Genomic DNA, 24,828 nt, shown 5'->3' with positions numbered 1-24,828 from the left:
AGGGGTACCAGAAGAAGAAGAGAGATAAAAGTGGATAGAAAGTGTATTTGAAAAGATAATTGGTGAAAACTTCCTAAACTGGGGGAGGAAATAATCGAAGAGATCATGGAAATACACAGAACTCCCAACAGAAAGGACACAAGGAGGAAAACACCAAGAAACATAATAATTAAAATGGCAAATATCAAGGACAAGGACAGAGTTCTAAAGGCAGCTAGAGAGAGGAAAAGGTCACCTACAAAGGAAAACCCACCAGGTTATCATCAGACTTCTCAACAGAAACCTTACAGGCTAGAAGAGAATGGCATGATATATTTAAAGCAATGAAACAGAAGGGCCTTGAACCAAGAATATTGTATTCAGCACGATTATCATTTAAATGTGAAGGAGGGATTAAACAATTCCCCAACAAGCAAAAGTTGAGGGAATTTGCCTCCCACAAACCACATCTACAGGGTATTTTAGAGGAACTGCTCTAGATAGGAGCACTCCTAAGGCTAAACAGATGTCACCAGAGAAAATAAAATCACAGTAAAGAAAGCAGACCAAACAAATACTAACTAAAGACAAAAAATAAAACCAACTACCCACAAAAGCAGTTAATGGAAACAGAAAAGAGCACAGAATTAAACAACCAACATATAAAGAATGGAGGAGGAGGAATAAGAAGGGAGAGGAATAAAGAATCAATCACCAGTGTCTATAATAGCTCAATAAGTGAGTTAAGTTAGGCAGTAAGATACGAAAGAAGCTAACCCTGAACCTTTGGTAACCATGAATCTAAAGGCTGCAATGGCAATAAGTACATATCCTTCAATAATCACCCTAATTGTAAATTGACTGAATGCACCAATCAAAAGACACAGTGTTGCTCCTCCGCAGCAAGAAGGTGTGGTGGGGGGGACAAGCAGAATCAGCATGTTATCCCCAGGGGCTGAGAGGGCAAGTGTCGATGGCTCGGTCACCCTCCCCAGAGCTCCAGGGAAAACAAAACCACACCAAGCCGGGAGATGTGTCAGCCTTGGAGGCACAGCAAACTCAGCTTTATTGAATCAGAAGCTTAGTTATATAGGGGAAGATAAGGAAGTAGCAGAAACCAATGGGAATTGATTATCTCATCTGTCACTAGGGTCTTAGGTTTTAGGTTAGGTGGGGAGGCGGAGTTAGGGCTAAGAGTGTGCGTGCGGGAACTCAGATGGGCCACAAATGCGGAAGTAATGAGGGAGGGTGGAAACCTCCAGCCTGCGGCCTTTTCTTGGTTACAAGCCTAAAAGAGGCAAAAGGTCCCAACAACACAGAGTAATAGAATGGATAAAAAGCAAGACCCATCTATATGCTGCTTACAAGAAACTCATCTCAAACCCAAAGACATGCATAGACTAAAAGTCAAGGGTTGGAAAAAGATATTTCATGCAATCAACAGAGAGAAAAAAGCAGGTGTTGAAATACTAGTATCAGACAAAATAGACTTCAAAACAAAGAAAGTAAAAAGAGATAAAGAAGAACATTCCATAATGATAAAGGGCTCAGTCCAACAAGAGGATATAACAATTATAAATATATATGCACCCAACACAGGAGCACCAGCATATGTGAAACAAATACTAACAGAATTAAAGGAGAAAATAGAATGCAAAGTTTAGGAGACTACAACACACCACTCACACCAAAGGATAGAGCCACCAGAGAGAAAATAAGTAAGGACACAGAGGCATTGAGCAACACACTAGAACAGATAGACCTAATAAACATCTTTAGAACTCTACATCCAAAAGCAACACGATACACATTCTTCTCAAGTGCACATGGAACATTCTCCAAAATAGACCCCATACTAGGTAACAAAAATAGCCTCAGTAAATTAAAAAAGATTGAAATCCTACCAACCAGTCTTTCAGATCACAAAGATATAAAACTAGAAATAAATTGTACAAAGAATGCAGAAAGGATCACAAACACATGGAAGCTTAACAACATGCTCCTAAATAATCAATGGATCAACAACCAAATTGAAATGGAGATCCAACAATATATGGAAATAAATGACAACAGCAACACAAAGCCCCAACTTCTGTGGGACGAAGTGAAAGCAGTCTTAAGAGGAAAGTATATAGCAATCCAGGCATATTTAAAGAAGGAAGAACAATACCAAATGAATAGTCTAACATCACAATTATCAAAATTGGAAAAAGAAGAACAAATGAGGCATAAAGTCAGCAGAAGGAGGGACATAATAAAGATCAGAGAAGAAAGAAATAAAACAGAACATAAAACAGTAGAAAAAAATCAATGAAACCAAGAGCTGGTTCTTCAAGAAAATTAAGAAAATAGATCAGCCTCTAGTCAGACTTATTAAGAGAAAAAGAGAATCAATACACATCAACAGAATCAGAAATGAGAAAGGAAAAATCATGACAGACCCAACAGAAATACAAAGCATTATTAGAGAATACTATGAAAACCTATATGCTAACGGGATGGAAAACCTAGGAGAAATGGATAACTTCCTAGAAAAATACAACCTTCCAAGACTGACCAATAAAGAAAGAGAAAATCTAAGCAGACCAATTATCAGCAACAAAATTGAAGCGGTAATCAAAAAACTACCAAAGAACAAAACACCCGGGCCAGATGGATTTACCTCGGAATTTTATCAGACCTACAGAGAAAACATAATACCCATTCTCCTTTAAGTTTTCCAAAAAATAGAAGAGGAAGGAATACTCCCAAACTCATTCTATGAAGCCAGCATTATCCTAATACCAAAACCAGGCAAAGATGCCACCAAAACAGAAAATTACAGAGCAATATCCATGATGAATGTAGATGCAAAAATATTCAACGAAATATTAGCAAAGCGAATTCAAAAATACATCAAAAGGATCATACACCATGACCAAGTGGGATTCATCCCAGGGATGCAAGGATGATACATCATTAGAAAATCCATCAACATCACCCACCACATAAACAAAAAGAAAGACAAAATCACATGATCATCTCCATAGATGCTGAAAAAGCATTCGATAAAATTCAACATCCATTCATAATGAAAACTCTCAGCAAAATGGGCATAGAGGGCAAGTACCTCAACATAATAAAGGCCATATATGATAAGCCCACAGCCAACAGCATACTGAACAGTGAGAAGCTGAAAGCTTTTTCTCTGAGTTTGGGAACAAGACAGGGATGCCCACTCTCCCCACTGTTATTCAACATAGTACTGGATGTCCTAGCCATGTCAATTAGACAAAACAAAGAAATACAACCAATCCGTATTGGTAAAGAAGAAGTTAAACTGTCACTATTTGCAGATGACATGATACTGTACACAAAAAGCCCTAAAGACTCCACTCCAAAACTACTAGAACTGATATCGGAATACAGCAAAGTTGCAGGATACAAAATTAACACACAGAAATCTGAGGCTTTCCTATACACTAAGAATGAACTAATAGAAGGAGATATCAGAAAAAGAATTCCATTCACAATTGCATCAAAAAGAATAAAATACCTAGGAATAAGCCTAACCAAGGAAGTAAAAGACTTATACACTGAAACCTATAAGACACTCTAAGGAGAAATTAAAGAGCACACTAACAAATGGAAACTCATCCCATGCTCTTGGCTAGGAAGAATTAATATCATTAAAATGGCCATCCTGCCCAAAGCAATATACAGATTTGATGCAATTCCTATTAAATTACCAAAAACATTCTTCAATGAACTGGAACAAATAGTTCAAAAATTCATATGGAACCACCAACGACCCCGAATAGCCATAGCAATCCTGAGAAGGAAGAATAAACTGTGTGGGGGGAAGGATCTCGCTCCCCAACTTCAAGCTCTACTACAAAGCCACAGTAATCAGGACAATTTGGTACTGGCACAAGAACAGACCCACAGACCAGTGGAACAGAATAGTCTCCAGACATTAATCCAAACATATATAGTCAATTAATATACAATAAAGGAGCCATGAACATACAAAGGGGAAATGACAGTTTCTTCAACAGAAGGTGCTGGCAAAACTGGACAGCTACATGTAAGAGAATGAAACTGGATCATTGTCTAATCCCATAAACAAAAGTAAAGTCAAAATGGGTCAAAGACCTGAATGTATGTTATGAAACCATAAAACTCCTAGAAAAAAACATAGGCAGAAATCTCTTGGACATAAACATAAGCAACTTCTTCATGAGCATATCTCCCCAGGCAAGGGAAACAAAAGCAAAAATGAACAAATGGGACTATATCAAGCTGCAAAGCTTCTGTAGAGCAAAGGACACCATCAAGAGAACAAAAAGTTACCCTACAGTATGGGAGAATATATTCATAAATGACAGATCCAATGAAGGGTTGACATCCAAAATATATAAAGAGCTCATGCACCTCAACAAACAAAAATCAAATAATCCAATTAAAAAATGGACAGAGGAGCTGAACAGACAGTTCTCCAAAGAAGAAATTCGGATGGTCAACAGAAACATGAAAAGGTGCTCCACATTGCTAGTCATCAGAGAAATGCAAATTAAAACCACAATGAGATATCACCTCACACCAGTAAGGATCGCCACCATCCAAAAGACAAACAACAACACATGTTGGTGAGGTTGTGGAGAAAGGGGAACCCTCCTACACTGCTGGTGGGAATGTCAATTAGTTCAACCATTGTGGAAAGCAGTATGGAGGTTCTTCAAAATGCTCAAAATAGAAATACCATTTGACCCAGGAATCCCACTTCTAGGAATTTACCCAAAGAATGCAGTAGCCCAATTTGAAAAGGACAGATGCACCCCATGTTTATCACAGCACTATTTACAATAGCCAAGAAATGGATGCAACCTAAGTGTCCATGAGTAGATGAATGGATAAAGAAGATGTGTTACATATACACAATGGAATATTGTTCAGCTATAAGAAGAAAACATATCCTATCACTTGCAGCAACATGGATGGACCTAGAGAGTATTATGCTCAGTGAAATAAGCCAGGCAGAGAAAGACAAGTATCAGATGATTTCACTCATATGTGGAGTATCAGAATAAAGAAAAACTGAGGGAACAAACCAGCAGCATAATTACAGAACCCAAGAATGGACTAACAGTTACCAAAGGGAAAGGGACTAGGGAAGATGGGTGGGAAGGGAGGGATAAGGGCGAGGAAAAAGAAAGGGGGTATTATGATTAGCATGTGTAATTAGCATGTAGGTGGGGGCATGGGGAGGGTATGCAACACAATGAAGAGAAGTAGTGATGCTACAGCATCTTACTATGCTGATGGACAGTGACTGTAATGGGGTGTGTGAGGGGGACTTGGTGAACGGGGGAGTCTAGTAAAGATAATGTTCTTCATGTAATTGTAGATTAATGAAAACAAAAAAACTTGTTTGTCAACCGAAATGAGTTCTGTAGCTTCCAGGAGACAGACAGACAGAAAGAAAGAATGAAGAAAGGAAGGAAAGAAAGGAAAGAATATGAAGACCTATGGCATTAAAAATAGTTCATAGAAAATAATTTCATTCCATTTGTAAAAATAAATCATTATACATAATCTGTATTACTTATACTATACATTTTCTCTGAGCAAATATATCATTAACAATTTCCAGTAGACAAAGTAAATGTGGAGGTTGAATCATGGAAACTGATGTTTATATTTTATCGTCTTATCATCTTCCTGTTAATCTGTCACCCAGATCTGATATTAAAAATTTATATGGCTTTCAATGTAGCAGAACAATCCATAGCAGTACTGATTGTCAGACCTTCAGTTAAGTGGTTTTTATAGTTTTGAACATTATGATTATGAGGTCTTTTAAAAATACATACAAATGCAATTTAAAAATTAAAGGAGTTGCCATGAACAAGAGCTTCAATCATTCATAAGTTTGTGACCTCATATTTCCTTGAGTAATTAGACACATGTTGGAATGTTTGTTTTAAGGAGAATGAGAACTGAATATGATGTGAATCTATTTCTCTAGTTTCTTCACCTTTAGACACTATCAGCCATTTTATTCTTCCTTTATTCCTTAAAACGTTGAAATATAAATGATTATAAACATGATGATATTGGTTTCAGATGAACTACAAAATGATCCATCAATTGTTTATGGTACCAAAGCCTCACCATGATAAGTGTAGTTATTATGTCACCATAAATATGCAATATTATTAGCTCTATTGCCTGTGCTGTACTTACATCCCTGTGACTAAGTTGTTTAATAAATTGAAGTTTGTAACTCTTTCATATATGCGTATTTTATATGTCCCCTGTCAGTGGTAACCACCAAACTGTTCCCTGTCTTTATGTGCCTGTTTATATTTTGTAGGATATTTAAATTTACCAAACTATATTAATTCTAGAAAATACATATTAAAATTCGTTGTTAAATGATTGTGATTTAGTTATAGAAGCATTTCTGTATTTATTCTTATCAACAGATAAAATGTTTCTAAGGAGACATATAATTGATTCTTCTACATACACAAAAACGTAGTTACTTATTCCTTTATTACATGTCTGCTAGTGGCTATCAGTTATTAAATGATTTATCATGAAAAAAATGGATGGAGTTAGTTAAAATTATAAACTTCTAGTTATAAAATCGATAAGTCCTGGGGATGTAATGTATGGCATGTTGACTATAGTTAATAACACTGGTATATTTGAAAGTTAAAAGAGAGATCTTAAAATATCTCATCTCAAGAAAAAACAAGTATGTGAGGTGATAGATGTTAAACAGACTGTCTCTGCTATTTCACAACACATACAAATACCAAATCATTATGCTGTATACCTGAAACTAATATATTATACATCAATTTTATCTCAATTTAAATATATTCCATGTGTTTAATACATGTAGTTCTTATAGAGGAGGAGAATGGGTAAAATAGGTGAAAGGGAAAAATTAGTGAAAATGTTTAATATCTTGATCTTGGTGATGCTTACAAGAATGTATATGCATGGCAAAATGCATTGAGCTATACACATCAAGATTTGTGCATTTTATTGTATATATCTCAAAAAATTAAATACATATAAAAATCATGTCATCCATAAACAGAGACAATTTTACTTATTTCTTTCTGATTTGGGTGTGTTTTATTTCTTTTTTCATTGTTTTGTCTAACTGCTCTGGCTAGTTGAATAGAAGAGATGAGAATGGGCATCATTGCCTTATCTTGGATATTAGAAAGCTTTCAGGTTTTCATTTTTGAATTTTCAAAATTTTCATTGTGGAATTTGCATAAATGATGTTTGTTATGTTGAAGTAGTTGCCTTATATTCCTAGATTGTTGAGTGTTTTTATTATGTGTTGACTTTTATCATGTTGTTAAGTATCAATTGAGATGATCATAGTTTCTGTTCTTCATTCTATCAACATGGTGTATTACATTAATTGATTTTTCATATAATAAAGCATTATTGCATTCCAGGATAAATCCTTCTTGGTCATTGTGTATAATCATTTAATATGTTGTTTAATTCAGTTTCCTAGTACTTATTTACATTTTCTGCATCAATATTCATCATGGATTTTTCTCTATAGCTTTTTTTTCCTTTATTGACTTTGGCTTTGGCATTAATTTAATAGAATGAGCTTGGGATTGTTTCTTCCTCTTTGATGTTTTCTGCAAGAGTACAGGAGGATTATAGACTCTGTTATAATTCCTCTGTGAATGTTTGATACAATTCTCCAGTGAAGCCATCTTTCCTGGTCTTTACTTTGTGATGTTTTGATTAATTCTTCAATCTCCTAACTAGTGATAGGTTTGTTCACTTTTTCTATTTCTTCACAATTTTGTCTTGGTACACTGTGTGTCTAGAAATTTATCCGTTTCTTGTAGACTATCCACATTGTTTGTAACATTTTTCTTGGGTTTGTAATCCTTTTTATTTCTGTGACATTTTAATGTCCTTTTCATTTCATATTTTATTTGAGTCTATTTTCCTTTTTTCTTAATCTGTCAGTTGATCAATTTTGTTTATCTTATCTAAAACAACTTATCTTTATCAACTTTCTACTGTTTCTATTCTCTATTTTATGTATCACTACTCTACTTATAATTTCCTTTTTGTGCAAGTTTTGCATTTTGTTTTTCTCTAGTTCCTTGAGGTTGTTGATTTAAGGTCTTTCTTTTTAAAGTGTTCATAGCTATAAACTGCCCTTGTAGTAGTGCTTTGCTGTTACCCTTTTTCTCTATAGAGACATAAAAGTTTTGTTACCCTTTTTCTCTATAGAGATATATTGTAACTTCTTCTGTGATTTCTTCTTCCACCCATTAGTTGTTTGTGAGTGTGTTATTTAATGTCCACATATTTCTGGATTTTCCATTTTTCTTTCTGCTATTGATTTCAGTTTCTAAGCCTTTTTCTTGGTGTTGAATAGGTGTGTAATATTCCAACCGCCTTACACGCCAGAAAAGAAACGAGAGGTCAACTTCTCTGTTTTTCAGATTGCCCTTAGGTTTGTCTTTCTCCTGTATTGCAAATCAAGTCACCTCTTTTGGGGAGGAAATTAGATGCTCTCTGTTTTATGGCCTGCTTCTCTCTCCTTGAGGAAAAATCTCTGGAGAAGATTTCTAGAGTTGGAAGTGGGGACATTGGCAAGTTTTTTCCTGAGTGTCAGCCCGCTGTAATAACTGAGTGCTCAAGGGAGATGGGCAACAGCCTGAGTTTCTGTGGCTTGCCTCACTAGCCATGGTTTCACACCTGGGGTGAGGATAATCAGGGCCCCAGTCTGCTCCATGTGCTTCACCTAAGGTAGAGCCATTGTTACTCAAATGGGGCTTGAAGGTAGAGGGAGCTTAAGCCATACTTAATTTCAGGCACATGCAGTTGGGGACCAAATATGAAATGCTGTACTATCTGTTTGATGTTTTGGTATCAGGGAAACACAGAATGACTAAGTTCTTTTTTCCATGTTATATAAGTTTCATGCTAATATATACAACATTGGATAAGCTTTGATGTTAGAGAAACATAGATTTCAGTTCTCACTTCTCTACTTAAAATCCACACGATCCTGTACATTTCCTATCTTCCTTGAGATTGTACACTTACCTACACTGTGGGATCACTGATACCTCTATTGATACTTCTTGTGAGGTAAAAATGCCAGAATCATTGTGAAGTGGCTGACACATTGTAAAGTGGCTGATAGATGTTTGTTTCATTTCTTCCATTTCTCTTTTCTTATTTTTCATACCCAATTTGTTTTAAGTATCATGAACTAAATAGGGAATATTTCTGAGTTCAAAGCTGAATAATGTAAAATTTTTATTTATTCTGTGTTATATTTTCTGTAGATCTTGTCTAAGAATTTGGTTTCTTCTACCTAATTTTACCTCTGGGAACTTATAGGGATTATTTTATCAAAGCTAATTAATAGATTACATACTATTGTTAAATATTTAACATGATACTTATTAACTTTTACTTTAGATATTTCCTGTGTATCTACCCTTCTATTCAGATATACAATCTATTTAACTTCCAACAGATCATGAATCTATCTTAAATATTTCTTCCTCTATTTCCTGTTCAAAACATCTTACATACAATTTCTCTTCCTACTTTACTTACCACCTTTCCATATCTCCCTTTAATTACACCTCACTTTTCAAATTTGCCACTCACTGCCCAGAATGAACCTTTATTTATATTTAGAATTCATTAAACATACACAGTGCTATTTATTAACACATTTATATTATATATCTATTAACTGATTGTTGTAGTTATTTTTCATATTTTTTCTTTTAATTTGTATACCAGAGTTAAAACTGATTTGAATATCATTTCCTCAACATCTTTGTGTTTCAGGGTAAAGAATGTGAGAAAAATGATAGGTCTGCTAAAAGTCTTTTTTCTTTGTATCCCCATGGAAGACTGCCTTGCTTTAGGTTCTACTCAGTAGACATTTTTCAATTGTGTGCATGGTGTGACACTAATGCCTGCAGAAATCAATTTGCACATATTTACTTCCAACTAATAAAATATGAAGCAGGGCAGATCCTTTGTTTTAATTATGAACATGATGTCCTTGCTTCTGTTATTTTTCACAACAGGAATAAGAGTAAAAGGATAGCCATATTGGTATAATAGAACATAATTTAAATTTTTCTTACTTTCTAGGAACAGTTACCTTTTGCTGTAGTTGGGAGTATGGATGAGGTGAAAGTTGGAAAAAGGTTGGTCAGAGGTCGTCAGTATCCTTGGGGAGTTTTACAAGGTAAATATATGAAAGCAAACAGACTTGGTCTGGAATGATTATAATAATTGATAATTTCATTGTTTAGCAAGAGTTAACCAATATTGGCTTTGGTTAAAATGATATATTGAGACTTTAAGATTATATTTGTATAATTTTCATGTAATCTAATGTTATTTATCTAATTTTATATGGATCTATATAAAAATAAATATAATGTCATAGTCTCAAAATATTTTAACTTGAGCCAATATTTATATTTGCATAAATTATACCTGGATATTTATATTTGTTACCTAGAATCATGATGAGTTGGAATATTGTAATAGGCAGTCATATACTTCTGGTTCTTATACTTTTGATAGTAATTATTGGGAATTGGGCTGCCTCTACCTTCACTAGTTTCCAAAATTTTTTGCTTTCTTGATATATTAGAAACATTTTAATTTATGAAAAGTACTTAAAAGCATGTTTTGTGGGCATTACATTTAATTACTATATAATAAACAATACATAACATTATAAACGATCTTCTGGTTATGACAGATATAGAAGAGAGCCTTGTGAATTTATTGGTTGATTTTTGAATATTGACTAATTCAGTCTCATAAATGTGGTACATAAACAGATTTTAATAACTAAAGTATAGGCCTTTGTGTTATCAGGGTTTAGTTTAATGAAATTACTGTAGTAGAATTATAATACATTCTTTTTTAGCACTCTTAAATACCTGGAAGATTGTTTGTAAAATACTAGCAATTATTAATGAGAAACTACACCATTAGTAATATAATATAATATAACATGTTATTTCACTGTTTTCTATATATTCTTTGGCTAATCATTTTAAAGCAAATTTCCTATCTATAAATAAACTGCCTTTAATTGATGTGTACCACATAACCATAGTTATATGCTTCAAAGAATTATAGCTATTAATCAGAATTATCTCTTAGCTGTTATTTTAAATGTGTTTTTCATGCATGTATTCATTCAAGCATGCTCATTGTGTGCCAGAGATTGATAATGAGTATTGTGGCTTTATTGTATTTCTGCCTAGTGGAAAATGAAAATCACTGTGACTTTGTTAAGCTCCGGGATGTGCTTCTTTATACAAATATGGAAGACCTGAAAGAACAAACCCATATTCAGCATTATGAATGTTACAGGTGCTACAGACTGCAGGAAATGGGCTTTACCGATGTGGCCTCAGATAACCAGACAGTTAGGTGAGTTAAGATATTGCTAGAATAAGCTAAAGGATGATTTGGGTATCTCCTACAACTGCACCTCATTTGGAAACAAGAATAACTATGCTTCTCACATGCTGGGCCATCTTGAATTTCTATAAATCATCCTCAGACAGATAGAAAGACTTAGTAGAACAACATAATACAAGGGTTCATTTATATGCTGATATATGAGTATCTAATTTATGTTTAGGGTGAAATGCATATCCAAAAGAAAAACATTATTTTGCTCATTTTTACATTTTATATGAAACAGAAGTTCAGGAAGGAGATTGGCAATGATTTACAAAGGTTGTAAAGGACATTGAGGGAAGGAGGAAAAACAAAAGTGTAATGTCATGGAAGGCAAGTGAAAACAGTTTGAGAGCCAGTGGTGTATTTAGCTATACTGAAGAGGAATAGGATTTAGGCTACAACAGTATGAGAGTATAGTATACCCCAGTTATATATGTTATGGTACTTTGAAGACAACCAAAATTGAACTTGCTATCTTAAATGAATCATAGTTTGAAATTTTTCTGGCTTTATTTTAAATATTTTGAGAGTCTTATGAATTAGAGGATTCCCCAAATTTCACTGTTAAAAGATGTGAAGAAGTGTGAAATATTGAAAAGTGACAGGAACAAGAAATCACCACTATAAGCATTTCAAAATTCTAGTATCTTTATACATACTCTGTATAAACTCATACCCAATATTGAACTTCACTTTTTAACATTTTGTGATAAAGGAATGTCCATTTCTATACATGAGAGAATATTGGTAAGTGTCTTTATGTGGGACTTAACATACAACATATATTTTATACGTTTATTTATATTGGCATTTTAATATGAGAATAATAAAAATTTAAGTTTTCAAGAGATCTGTGAAGCCAAAAGATGGGAGTTCTATGATCAATGTCAGAAGGAAGAAGAAGAGTTGAAACAGAAATTTATGCAGCGAGTAAAGGAGAAAGAAACAACATTTAAAGAAGCTGAAAAAGAGGCAAGTATTGCTAATCTGATATAATTTGTATTCATTTGTTATAGGAATTTATTAGAAGTTATTAATTTGGGGGTTTTAATCTCAAGAGTTGAGTTGATGTTTTTGGAAGATATTTGCTATTCTAAAAATAGCTATTTACCTTATAGGTTTTGGAAACAGACTTTAAACATTATACTCTGTAATTTTATTTTTTCTACAGCATGTGGAGAATTTGTGTTTTTTTTTTTTTGGTTTTTTTTTTAATAATTATTTTTTATTGAAGGGTAGTAGACACACAGTATTACATTACACTAGTTTCAAGTGTACAACACAGTGGTAGAACATTTATATACATAATTCTAGGTTCCAGCTATCACCCTACCAAGCTGTTACAATATCTTGACTATATTCCTTATGCTATACATTACATCCCGGTTACTTATTTATTTTACCATTGGAAGTCTGTCCTTTTTTTTTTTTTTGTGAGGGCATCTCTCATATTTATTGATCAAATGGTTGTTAACGACAATAAAATTCTGTATAGGGGAGTCAGTGCTCAATGCACAATCATTAATCCACCCCAAGCCTAATTTTTGTCAGTCTCCAATCTTCTGAGGCATAACAAACAAGTTTTTACACGTAGAACAAATTCTTACATAATGAATAAGTTACATAGTGAACAGTACAAGGGCAGTCATCACAGAAACTTTCGGTTTTGCTCATGCATTATGACTATAAACAGTCAGTTAAAATATGAATACTCATTTGGTTTTTATACTTGATTTATATGTGGATACCACATTTCTCTCTTTATTATTATTATTTTTAATAAAATGCTGAAGTGGTAGGTAGATACAAGATAAAGGTAGAAAACATAGTTTAGTGTTGTAAGAGAGCAAATGTAGATGATCAGGTGTGTGCCTGTAGACTATGTGTTAATCCAAGCTAGACAAGGGCAGTAAAACATCCACGTATGCAGAAGATTTCTCTCAGAACGGGGGGGTGAGGTTCTCATCCTCACCTCTGTAGATCCCCAATTTCTCACCTGATGGCCCCCCTGCGACTGTGCCTGTCTTAGGTTGTTCCTCCCATGAGGAATCTTACCCGTCTCTGGCTAACCAGTCATCTTCCAGGGCCATACAGGGAAATGTAAAGTTGGTAAGTGAGAGAGAAGCCTTATTGTTTGAAAAGGTTAGCTTTTTACTTCTTTGCATATTTATGCCTTGTGGCTTCTATGCCCAGCATTTGTCTTGAGGTATCTTTACCACTTGGAAGAATTATGATACTCGGTAAATTTGATATGAGGCACGAATTCTATTTAAGGGTTGTAATTAGGAAGGAAGAAGAAAAGCTATAGAAGTAGCAGGCGGAAGAAAACATGGGAAGATTGATTATTTCTTTGATATATCTTCTTGTAGAGTAACTTCAGCATGTATAGGGTTTAAACTACTAATTAAATTGTGCACACACATTAACATAATAGGAGTATAGTTACATAACCAAAGCATATCTGTAATTACCAGCCATCTACACTGAAACCAAGAAAACCAGTTAGGCACCCTAGGCATTTGTGAAAACTTATCTATGATGTGGTGGATATTGTCCAACTGAGCTTGAACAGTCTGAGAGAAATCAGACAAATTAAAACAACCCATTCCTGGGGACTGTTCACATGCCATATGTTCTTTTAATAGTAAATAGTTTATAGTTGTAAGACTTTGGAGCGCTACAATTTGCACTTCTCCAAATTCTTGGTTGAGTTCCAACAATATAGATCCAGTCAAATTTGTTGTTTTACTGTATGCACAGGCCAGCTTAGATATCTCCTTCTTCATTCCCATGGCAAGTCCAGGAACTGGTGGGATGAGTGCATCTACAGCTGTAGCTGTGCATGGATCTTTGTTGGGGTTTTTTGATGATCATCTTCTGGCATGAGTCTTCCAGAGAGTGCTGATGTTGGAAGTTCTCTTTCATATCGTATCTTAGTTCATTTTCAGGGTAGCCCAATTAAGCTTTGATCCTCTGTATAAACACAAACAGACCCTTTGCCTACACTTTTATATGCCCTTTATACCCTTGTGTAGAAGTCGTTGGAGGAGAATTTGGTTTTTAAATAATCCCTAAAATAATTTTGTAAAATCTATTTACTTTTATTTATGTGAATTTTCATGCATAAAGTTTGATTTGTAACAAATTGAAACTTTGACTTCTGTGAAGAGTCGTTACTTTCTAACACTAATACTGTACTAGAAAAATTTCTTCACTTTTATAAATAAGCACATAAATGTTGGTTAATGCAAGCCTTGATTAATTAAAGAACTTTTAGTCAGTGAATTATGTGGATTCCCTTTTCAATGAATTGCACTTGGTTTCTAATGAAATGTAAAAAGAATATAATATAGTTTTGATTTTTTTTGCCACCAATATATTTGGTGATGAAGGAATATATTCACATTATAAATATTTGAGAAAGGAATATATTTGCAGTTATAAATATCTTGCTCTCAAGTACGTATGGTTTCAACTTAAGAAATTTAGTTTTAGTAGGAAAATATGAACTTGAACTTCCTTTTCCATAGAAACAAGGTAGTAACTAGGTCTGTGTACCAGATATCTCAGTCAGAGCAAATGAACTATAAGGAACAGGAATTCCACTACCTTAGGTATAAAGGTAAAGTTTTAGAAGTATTAAAGTGTATCTTACAGCAGCCAAGAACAGGAAACAGCTGAATCTCATAAGGACTTAAACCCAGAGTAGGAATGACCAGAAACTAAATCAAACATTTAAATTCTCTATTTCTCCCCTACCTCATTCCCATTAGTTATGGTATTTATCTTTGCATCTTCATTTTTGCTCTCTGGAGATCACTCTTTCCTCATTTTTCAAGAATATGTCCCCTCAGGAAGAACCACCACAGCCTAAAATTGATTGTGGAAATGATGAGCAGCAAAGGTTCTTAATAGGGTTTATAATGCCTGTAGAAAAAAGCAAATGAATTTCTGATATAAATAAAATAACAAGGAATGTAAAGGTACCCACAGATGACAAGGTGACAGAGAAACAGGCCCACCTGGGTTTTCTCAGAGTATGAATACCAGTTATTTAAAACATGGTAAGTAAGTAACATTCTGAATAGCTGATCAGGAAAGTGGTGGCTCACAGAGGCAAAGTAAACTTTCTAAGCATACCTAGAAAATGGATTAGTTAGACTTAAATTACATATTTAAGTTTCTCAAATAATTAAAAACTGGTAAGTTTCTATATATCCCAGTACTATAGAGTTCAGTCTTTACATATTTGAATTTCCTACTTGTATTTTTTCACAGAGTTGCCTGTTTATAATGTTTCTTAGTTTTTCTCTCATTGATTTATAGTTCTTTACACATTAAAGAGTGCTCTTTAGGTTTTTTTTTGCACTTTCAAGGAAGAATTTTTTTTATTAAGGTATCATTGATATACAATCTTATGAATGTTTCACATGAGCAACATTGTGGTTACTACATTCCCCCCTATTATCAAGTCTCCACCACATACCCCATTACAGTCACTGTCCATCAGCAAAGTAAGATGTTATAGAGTCACTTCTTGTCTTCTCTATGCTATACTGCCTTGCCTGTGCCCACACTATATTATGTGTGCTAACCAGAATACCCCTTAATCCCCTTTTCCCTAACTTTCCACCGACCCTCCCTAACCCTTTTCCCTTTGGTAACCGCTAGTCCACTCTTGGGTTCCATGAATCTGCTGCTCTTCTGTTCCTTCAGCTTTTGCTTTGTTGATATACTCCACAGATGAGTGAAATCATTTGGTACTCGTCTTTCTCTGCCTGGCTTATTTCACTGAGCATAACACCCTCTAGCTCCATCGATTATATTGCAAATGATAGGATTTGTTTTCTTCTTATGACTGAATAATATTTCATTGTGTATATGTACCACACCTTCTTTATCCATTCATCTACTGATTGCTTCCATATCTTGGCTATTGTAAATAGTTTTGATATAAATACAGGGGTGCAAAAGTCTTTTTTTTCCATTTTAGCCCATTTTTAAGTGTACAGTTCAGTGGCATCAAGTACATTCACAATGTTGTACACCCATCACTACCATATCCAAAACTGTCTTATCAACACAAACAGAGCCTTTGTAGTCATTAAACGGTAACTCTCCACTTTCCCTCTCCCAGCCCCTCTTAACCACTAATTTGCTTCTGGTCTCTAGGATTCTCACTGCTCTAGTAACCTGCATATGGCATCTAAGTGGAATCATACCATATTTGTCCTTTGAGAACGATTTATTTCATGTAGCACAGTGCGTTCAAGGTTCATCCACATTTTAACGTGTATCAGAATTTCATTCCTTTTTGTGGCTTAGTATGGGCTATTTTTTTTACTTTTTTTGTATCATTAATCTATAATTACATGAGGAACAACATTACGTTTACTAGACTCCCCCTTTCACCAAATCCTCCACCCCTCCCATCCCCACATACTTCATTAGTCACTGTAAAAAAGAGTAGTAAGAACCTGTAAAATCACTATTGGTCTTCTCTGTGTTGCACAGCCCTCCCCATGCCCCCCCACACATTACAGATGCTAATCATAAGGCCTCATTTCTTCTTCCTCCCCCTTCTCCCTCCTTTCCCACCCATCCTCCCCAAGCCCTTTCCCTATGGTAAATGTTAGTCCTTTCTTGGGTTCTGTGTTTCTGCTGCTGTTTTGTTCCTTCAGTTTTTCCTTTGTTCTTATATACCACATATGAGTGAAATCTTTTGGTAATTGTCTTTCTCTGCCTGGCTTATTTTACTGAGAATAATACCCTATATCTCCATCCATGTTGTTGCAAGTGGTAGGATTTGTTTTCTTCTTATCGTTGAATAATATTCCATTGTATACATGTACCAATCTTCTTTATCTATTCATCTACTGATGGACACTTAGGATGCTTCCATTTCTTGGCTATTGTAAATAGTGCTGTGATAAACATAGGGGTGCATCTCTCTTTTTCAAATTGGGCTGCTGCATTCTTAGCATAAATTCCTATAAGTGGGATTCCTGGGTCAAATGGTATTTCTATTTTGAGAATTTTGAGGAACCTCCATACTGCTTTCCATAAAGGTTGAACTAATTTACATTCCTACCAGCAGTGTAGGAGGGTTCCCCTTTCTCTACAACCTTGCCAACATGTGTTGTTGTTTGTCCTTTGGATGGTGGCAATCCTTACTGGTGTGAGGTGATATCTCATTGTGGTTTTAATGTGCATTTCTCTGATGACTAGCTATGTGGAGCATATTTTCATGTGTCTGTTGGCCATTTGAATTTCTTCTTTGGAGAACTGTTCAACACCTCTGCCTGTTTTTTAATTGGATTATTTGCTTTTGTTTGTTGAGGTGCATGACTTCTTTATATATTTTGGATGTCAACCCTTTATCAGATCTGTTATTAATGAATATATTCTTCCATACTCTAGGATACCTTTTAGTTCTATTGATGGTGTCCTTTGCTGTACAGAAGCTTTTCAGCTTGATATAGTCCCATTGTTCATTTTTTTTTTTTGAGAGGGCATCTCTCATATTTATTGATCAAATGGTTGTTAACAACAATAAAATTCTGTATAGGGGACTCAATGCTCAATGCACAATCATTAATCCACCCCAAGCCTAATTCTCGTCAGTCTCCAATCTTCTGAAGCATAACGAACAAGTTCTTACATGGTGAACAAATTCTTACATAGTGAATAAGTTCCTACATGGTGAACAGTACAAGGGCAGTCATCACAGAAACTTTCGGTTTTGTTCACACATTATGAACTTTAAACAATCAGGTCAAATATGAATATTTGTTTGATTTTTATACTTGATATATATGTGAATTCCACATTTCTCCCTTATTATTATTATTTTATATATTTTTTTAATAAAATGCTGAAGTGGTAGGTAGATGCAAGGTAAAGGTAGAAAACATAGTTTAGTGTTGTAAGAGAGCAAATGTAGATGATCAGGTGTGTGCCTGTAGACTGTGTTAGTCCAAGCTAGAGAAGGGCAATATAACATCCACAGTTGCAGAAGATTTCTCTCAAAACAGCGGGGGTGAGTTTCTATGCCTCACCTCTGTTGATCCCCAATTTCTCACCTGATGGCCGCCCTGCGACTGTGCATGTCTTAGGTTGTTCCTCCCTTGAGGAATCTTACCCGTCTCTGGCTAACCCGTCATCTTCTGGGGGCCATACAGGGAAATGTAAAGTTGGTAAGTGGGAGAGAAGAATATTGTTTGAAAAGGTTAGCTTTTTACTTCTTTGCATATTTATGCCCTGTGGCTTCTATGCCCAGCATTTGTCTTGAGGTGTCTTTACCACTTGGAAAATTTATGATACTCGGTTAATTCGATATGAGGCATGAATTCTATTTAAGTGTTGTAATTAGGAAGGAAGAAAAGCTATAGAAGTAGCAGGTGTAAGAAAACATGGGAGGATTGATTATTTCTTTGACATAGCTTCTTGTACAGTAACTTCAGCATGTATAGGTTTTAAACTACTAATTAAATTGCACACACACATTAACGTAATAGGAGTACAGTTAAGTAACCAAAGCATACCTGTAATTACCAGCCATCTCCAGTGAAGCCAAGAAAACCAGTTTGGCACCTTAGGCATTTGTGAAAACTTATCTATGACACGGTGAATATTGTCCAACTGAACTTGAACAGTCTGAGAGAAATCAGGCAAATTAAAACAACCCTTTCCTGGGGACTGTTCACAACCCATATGTTCTCTTAACAGTGAATAGTCTGTAGTTGTAAGATTTTGGAGCGCTACAATTTGCACTTCACCTAATTCTTGGTTGAGTTCCAACAGTATAGATCCAGTCAAATTTGTTGTTTTATTGTATGCACAGGCCAGCTTAGATGTCTCCTTCTTCATTCCCATGGGAAGTCCAGGAATTGGTGGGATGAGTGCTTCTACACCTGTAGCAGTGCGTGGATTTTTGTTGGGGTTTTTTGATGATCATCTTCTGGCCTGAGTCTTCCCGAGAATGCTGATGTTGGAAGTTCTTTTTCACATCATATCTTAGTTTATTTTCGAGGTAGCCAAATTAGGCTTTGATCCTCTGTATAAACACAAACAGACCCTTTGCCTACACTTTTATATGCCCTTTATATCATTGTGTAGAACTCACTGGAGGTCACCACACAGGAACTGCTTTTTTTTTTATCATTAATCTACACTTACTTGATGAATATTTTGTTTCCTAGGCTCTCCACAATACCAGGTCCCCTTATATACCCCTTTATAGTTACTGTCCATCAGCGTAGCAAAATGTTGTAGAATCACTACTTGTCTTCTCTGTGTTGTACAGCCCTCCCCTTTCTCCCACCACCCCATGCATGCTAATCTTAATACCCCTCTTTTTCTCACCCCCACCTTATCCCTCCCTACCCACCCATCCTCCCCAGTCCCTTTCCCTTTGGTACCTGTTAGTCCATACTTGAGTTCTGTGATTCTGCTGCTGTTTTGTTCCTTCAGTTTTTCCTTTGTTCTTATACTCCACAGATGAGTGAAATCATTTGGTATTTCTCTTTCTCCGCTTGGCTTGTTTCACTGAGCATAATACCCTCCAGCTCCATCCATGTTGCTGCAAATGATTGGATTTGCCCTTTTCTTATGGCTGAGTAGTATTCCATTGTGTATATGTACCACATCTTCTTTATCCATTCATCTATCGATGGACATTTAGGTTGCTTCCAATTCTTGGCTATTGTAAATAGTGCTGCGATAAACGTAGGGGTGCATTGGTCTTTCTCATACTTGATTGCTGCATTCTTAGGGTAAATTCCTAGGAGTGCAATTCCTGGGTCAAATGGTAAGTCTGTTTTGAGCATTTTGATGTACCTCCATACTGCTTTCCACAATGCTTGAACTAATTTACATTCCCACCAGCAGTGTAGGAGGGTTCCCCATTCTCCACAGTCTCGCCAACATTTGTTGTTGTTTGTCTTTTGGATGGCAGCCATCTTTACTGGTGTGAGGTGATACCTCATTGTAGTTTTAATTTGCATTTCTCTGATAATTAGTGATGTGGAGCATCTTTTCATGTGTCTTTTGGCCATCTGTATTTCTTTTTTGGAGAACTGTCTTTCCAGTTCCTCTGCCCATTTTTTAATTGGATTATTTTGTTGTTGTTGTTGTTGAGGTATGTGAGCTCTTTATATATTTTGGATGTCCGGCCTTTATCGTATCTGTCATTTACAAATATATTCTTCCATACTGTAGGTTTCTTTTTGTTCTATTGATAGTGTCTTTTGCTGTACAGAAGCTTTCCAGCTTAATATAGTCCCACTTGTTCATTTTTGCTGTTGTTTTCCTTGCACGGGGAGATATGTTCAAGAAGAGGTCACTCATGTTATGTCTAAGAAGTTTTTGCCTATGTTTTCTTCCAAGAGTTGAATTTTTTCATGACTTACATTCAGGTCTTTGATCCATTTTGAATTTACTTTTGTATATGGGGTTAGACAATGGTCCAGTTTCATTCTCCTACATGTAGCTGTCCAGTTTTGCCAGCACCATCTGTTGAAGAGACTGTCATTTCGCCATTGTATGTCCATGACTTCTTTATCAAATATTAATTGACCATATATGTTTGGGTCAATTTCTGGAGACTCTAGTCTGTTCCACTGGTCTGTGGCTCTGTTCTTGTGCCAGTACCACATTGTCCTGATTACTGTGGCTTTGTAGTAGAGCTTAAAATTGGGGAGTGAAATTCCTCCTACTTTATTCTTCCTTCTCAGGATTGCTTTGTCTCTTCAGGGTCTTTGGTGGTTCCATATGAATTTTAGAAGAATTTGTTCCAATTCTTTGAAAAATCCTGTTGGTAATTTGATAGTTATTGCATTAAATCTGTAGATTGCTTTGGGCAGGATGGCCATTTTGACGATATTAATTCTTGCTAGCCAAGAGCATGGGGTGGGGTTCCATTTGTTCATGTTCTCTTTAATTTCTCTCAAGAAAGTCTTGTAGTTTTTGGGGTATAGTCTTTCACTTCCTTGGTTAGGTTTATTCCTAGGTATTTTATTTTTCTGGATGCAATTGTGAATGGAATTGTTTTCCTGGTTTCTTTCTATTAATTTATTGTTAGTGTATAGGAAAGCCTCAGATTTCTGTGTATTAATTTTGTATCCTGCAGCTTTCTATATTCTGATATCAGTTCTAGTAGATTTGGAGTGGAGTGTTTAGGGTTTCTTAGGCACACTGTCATGTCATCTGCAGATAGTGATACTTTGACTCCTTCTTTACCAATCTGGATTCCTCGTATTTCTTTGTTTTGTTTAATTGCCATGGCTAGGACCTCCAGTACTATGTTGAATAACAGTGGGGAGAGTGAGCATCCCTGTCTTGTTCCCAATCTTAGAGGAAATGCTTTCAGCTTCTCACTGTTCAGTATGATGTTGGCTGTGGGTTTGTTGTATATGGCCTTTATTATGTTGAGGTACTTGCCCTGTATACCCATTTTGCTGGGAGTATTTATCATGAATGGATGTTGAATTTGTCAAATGCTGTTTCAGTGTCTATGGAGATGATCATGTGATTTTTGTCCTTCTTTTTGTTGATGTGGTGGATGATGTTGATGGATTTTTGAATGTTGTACCATCCTTGCATCCCTGAGATGAATCCCAGTTGATCATGGTGTATGATCCTTTTGATGTTTTTTTGAATTCGGTTTGCTAATATTTTGTTGAGTATATTGCATGTATGTTCATCAGTGATATTGGTCTGTAATTTTCTTTTTTGGTGGGGTCTTTGCCCGGTTTCAGTATTAGGGTGATGCTGGCTTCATAGAACGAGTCTGGAGGTATGCCCTCTTCTTCTATTTTTTGGACAACTTTAAGGGGAATGGTATTATGTCTTCTCTGTATGTCTGATAAAACTCTGTGGTAAATACATCTGGCCCGGTAGGTTTGCTCTAGGGTAGGTTTTTTTATTACTGATTCAATTTCTTTGCTGGTTATTGGTCTGTTTAGATTTTCTGTTTCTTCTTTGGTCAGTCTTGGAAGGTTGTATTTTTCCATTAAATTGTCTATTTCTTCTATGTTTTCCAGCTTGTTAGCATATAATTTTTTGCAGTATTCTCTAATAATTCTTTGTATTTCTGTGGGGTCCATCATCATTTTTCCTTTCTCATTTCCAATTCTGTTTATGTGTGTAGATTCTCTTTTTCTTTTTTATAAGTCTGGCTAGGGGCTTGTCTAATTTGTTTATTTTCTCAAAGAACCAGATTTTGGTTTCATTGATTTTTTCTATTGTATTGTTTTATTCTTCTCAATTTTATTTCTTTCTTCTCTGATCTTTATTATGTCCCTCCTTCTGCTGACTTTAGGCCTCATTTATTCTTCTTTTTACTATTTTGATAATTGTGTCTGTAGACTATTCATTTGGGATTGTTCTTCCTTCTTTAAATATGCACTGAATGCTATATACTTTCCTCTTAAAACTGCTTTTACTGCGTCCCACAGAAGTTGGGGCTTTGTGTTGTTGTTATTTTTTTCCATATATTTCTTGATCTCTATTTTGATTTGTTCATTGATCCATTGATTATTTAGGAGTATGTTTTTAATCCTCCATTTGTTTGTGAGCCTTTTTGCTTTCTTTGTACAGTTTATTTCTGGTTTTATACCTTTGTGTTCTTAGAAGTTGGTTGGTAGAATTTCAATCTCTTTGAACTTACTGAGGCGCTCTTTGTTTCCTATTGTGTGGACTATTTTGGAGAATGTTCCATGTGCACTTGAGAAGAATGTGTATCCTGTTGCTTTTGGGTGCAGATTTCCATAGATGTCTTTTAGGTACATCTGTTCTAGTGTGTTGTTCAGTGCCTCTGTGTTCTTACTTATTTTCTGTCTGGTGGATCTGTCCTTTGGAGTGAGTGGTGTGTTGAAGTCTCCTAAAGCATTGCATTCTATTTCCTCCTTTAGTTCTGTTAGTATTTGTTTATATCCTCTTGTTGGTTATATCCTCTTGTTGGACTGAACCCTTTATCATTATGTAATGTCCTTCTTTATCTCTTGTTACTTTCTTTGTTTTGAAGTCTGTTTTGTCTGATACTAGTATTGCAACACCTGCTTTCTTCTCCCTGTTGTTTGCATGAAATATCTTTTTCCATCCCTTGACTTTTAGTCTATGAATATCTTTGTGTTTGAGGTGAGTTTCTTGTAAGCAGCATATAGATGGGTCTTGTATTTTATCCATTCTTTTACTCTATGTCTTTTGATTGATGCATTCAGTCAATTTGCATTTAGGGTAATTATTGAAAGATATGTACTTATTGCCATTGCAGGCTTTAGGTTTGTGGTTACCAAAGGTTCAAGGTTAGCTTCTTTACTATCTTACTGTCTAACTTAACTCACTTATTGAGCTATTATAAACACAATGTGGTGATTCTTTATATTTCTCCATTCTTATTCCTCCTCCTCCATTCTTTGTATGTTTGGTGGTGGTTTGTGTGTGTGTGTGCTCTTTTTTGTTTCCTTTGAATGCTTTTGTGTGTAGTTGATTTTATTTTCTGCCTTTAGTTAGTATTTCAGTGTTCTGCTTTCTTTGCTCTGATTTTATTCTCCCTGGTGACATCTGTTTATCCTTAGGAGTGCTTCCATCTAGAGCAGTCCTTCTAAAATACCCTGTAGAGGTGGTTTGTGGGAGGCAAATTCCCTCAACTTTTGCTTGTCTGGGAATTCTTTAATCTCTCCTTCATAGTTAAATGATAATTGTGCTGGATACAGTATCCTTGTTTCAAGGCCCTTCTGTTTCATTGCATTAAATATATCATTCCATTCTCTTCTGGCCTGTAAGGTTTATATTAAGAAGTCTGATGATAACCTTATGGGTTGTCCTTTGTAGGTGACCTTTTTTATCTCTCTGGCAGCCTTTAGTACTCTGTCCTTGTTTTTTATCTTTGTCATTTTAATTATTATGTGTCTTGGTGTTGTCCTCTTTGGGTCCCTTGTGTTGGGAGTTCTGTGTGCTTCCATGGTCTGAGAGGCTATTTCCTCTCCCAGTTTGGGGAAGTTTTCAGCAATTATTTCTTCAAAGACACTTTCTATCACTTTTTCTCTCTTCTTCTTGTACCCCTATAATGCATATATTGTTCTGTTTTGATTGGTCAGTCACACACTTCTTTTAATAGTTTTTGATTCCTGGAGATCCTTTTATCTCTCTCTTCATCAGCTTCTCTGTGTTCCTGTTCTCTGATTTCTATTCCATTAATGGCCTCTTGCATCTCGTCCATTCTGCTTTTAAGTCCTTCCAGAGATTGTTTTATTTTTGTATTCTCCCTAATTAGCTCTTGCATATTTCTTTGCAAGTCCTTCAGCATGTTCATGACCTTTATTTTGAATTATTTTTCAG

At 35.4% G+C, this 24,828-nt stretch overlaps 1 protein-coding gene across 4 annotated transcripts in view; it reads left to right on the top strand.

Moving 5' to 3' along the window:
- SEPTIN14 (septin 14) overlaps window positions 1–24,828 on the top strand; it is a 215,946-nt gene that overhangs the window by 169,639 nt on the left and 21,479 nt on the right. For 3 of the 4 annotated variants that reach the window (XM_057487180.1, XM_057487179.1, XM_057487181.1), the window contains exons 6-8: window positions 10,147–10,243; window positions 11,283–11,451; window positions 12,327–12,459. In XM_057487180.1, the coding sequence (XP_057343163.1) occupies window positions 10,147–10,243; window positions 11,283–11,451; window positions 12,327–12,459 (399 nt within the window). The remainder of the gene's footprint in view (window positions 1–10,146; window positions 10,244–11,282; window positions 11,452–12,326; window positions 12,460–24,828) is intronic. The other variant, XM_057487182.1, reaches the window with a different exon arrangement.

Source organism: Manis pentadactyla, chromosome 10 (assembly GCF_030020395.1).
Source record: "Manis pentadactyla isolate mManPen7 chromosome 10, mManPen7.hap1, whole genome shotgun sequence".
Lineage (NCBI taxonomy): Eukaryota > Metazoa > Chordata > Mammalia > Pholidota > Manidae > Manis > Manis pentadactyla.
The sequence above is the reverse complement of the archived record's forward strand: the minus strand, read 5'-3'. Positions and strand labels throughout refer to the sequence as shown.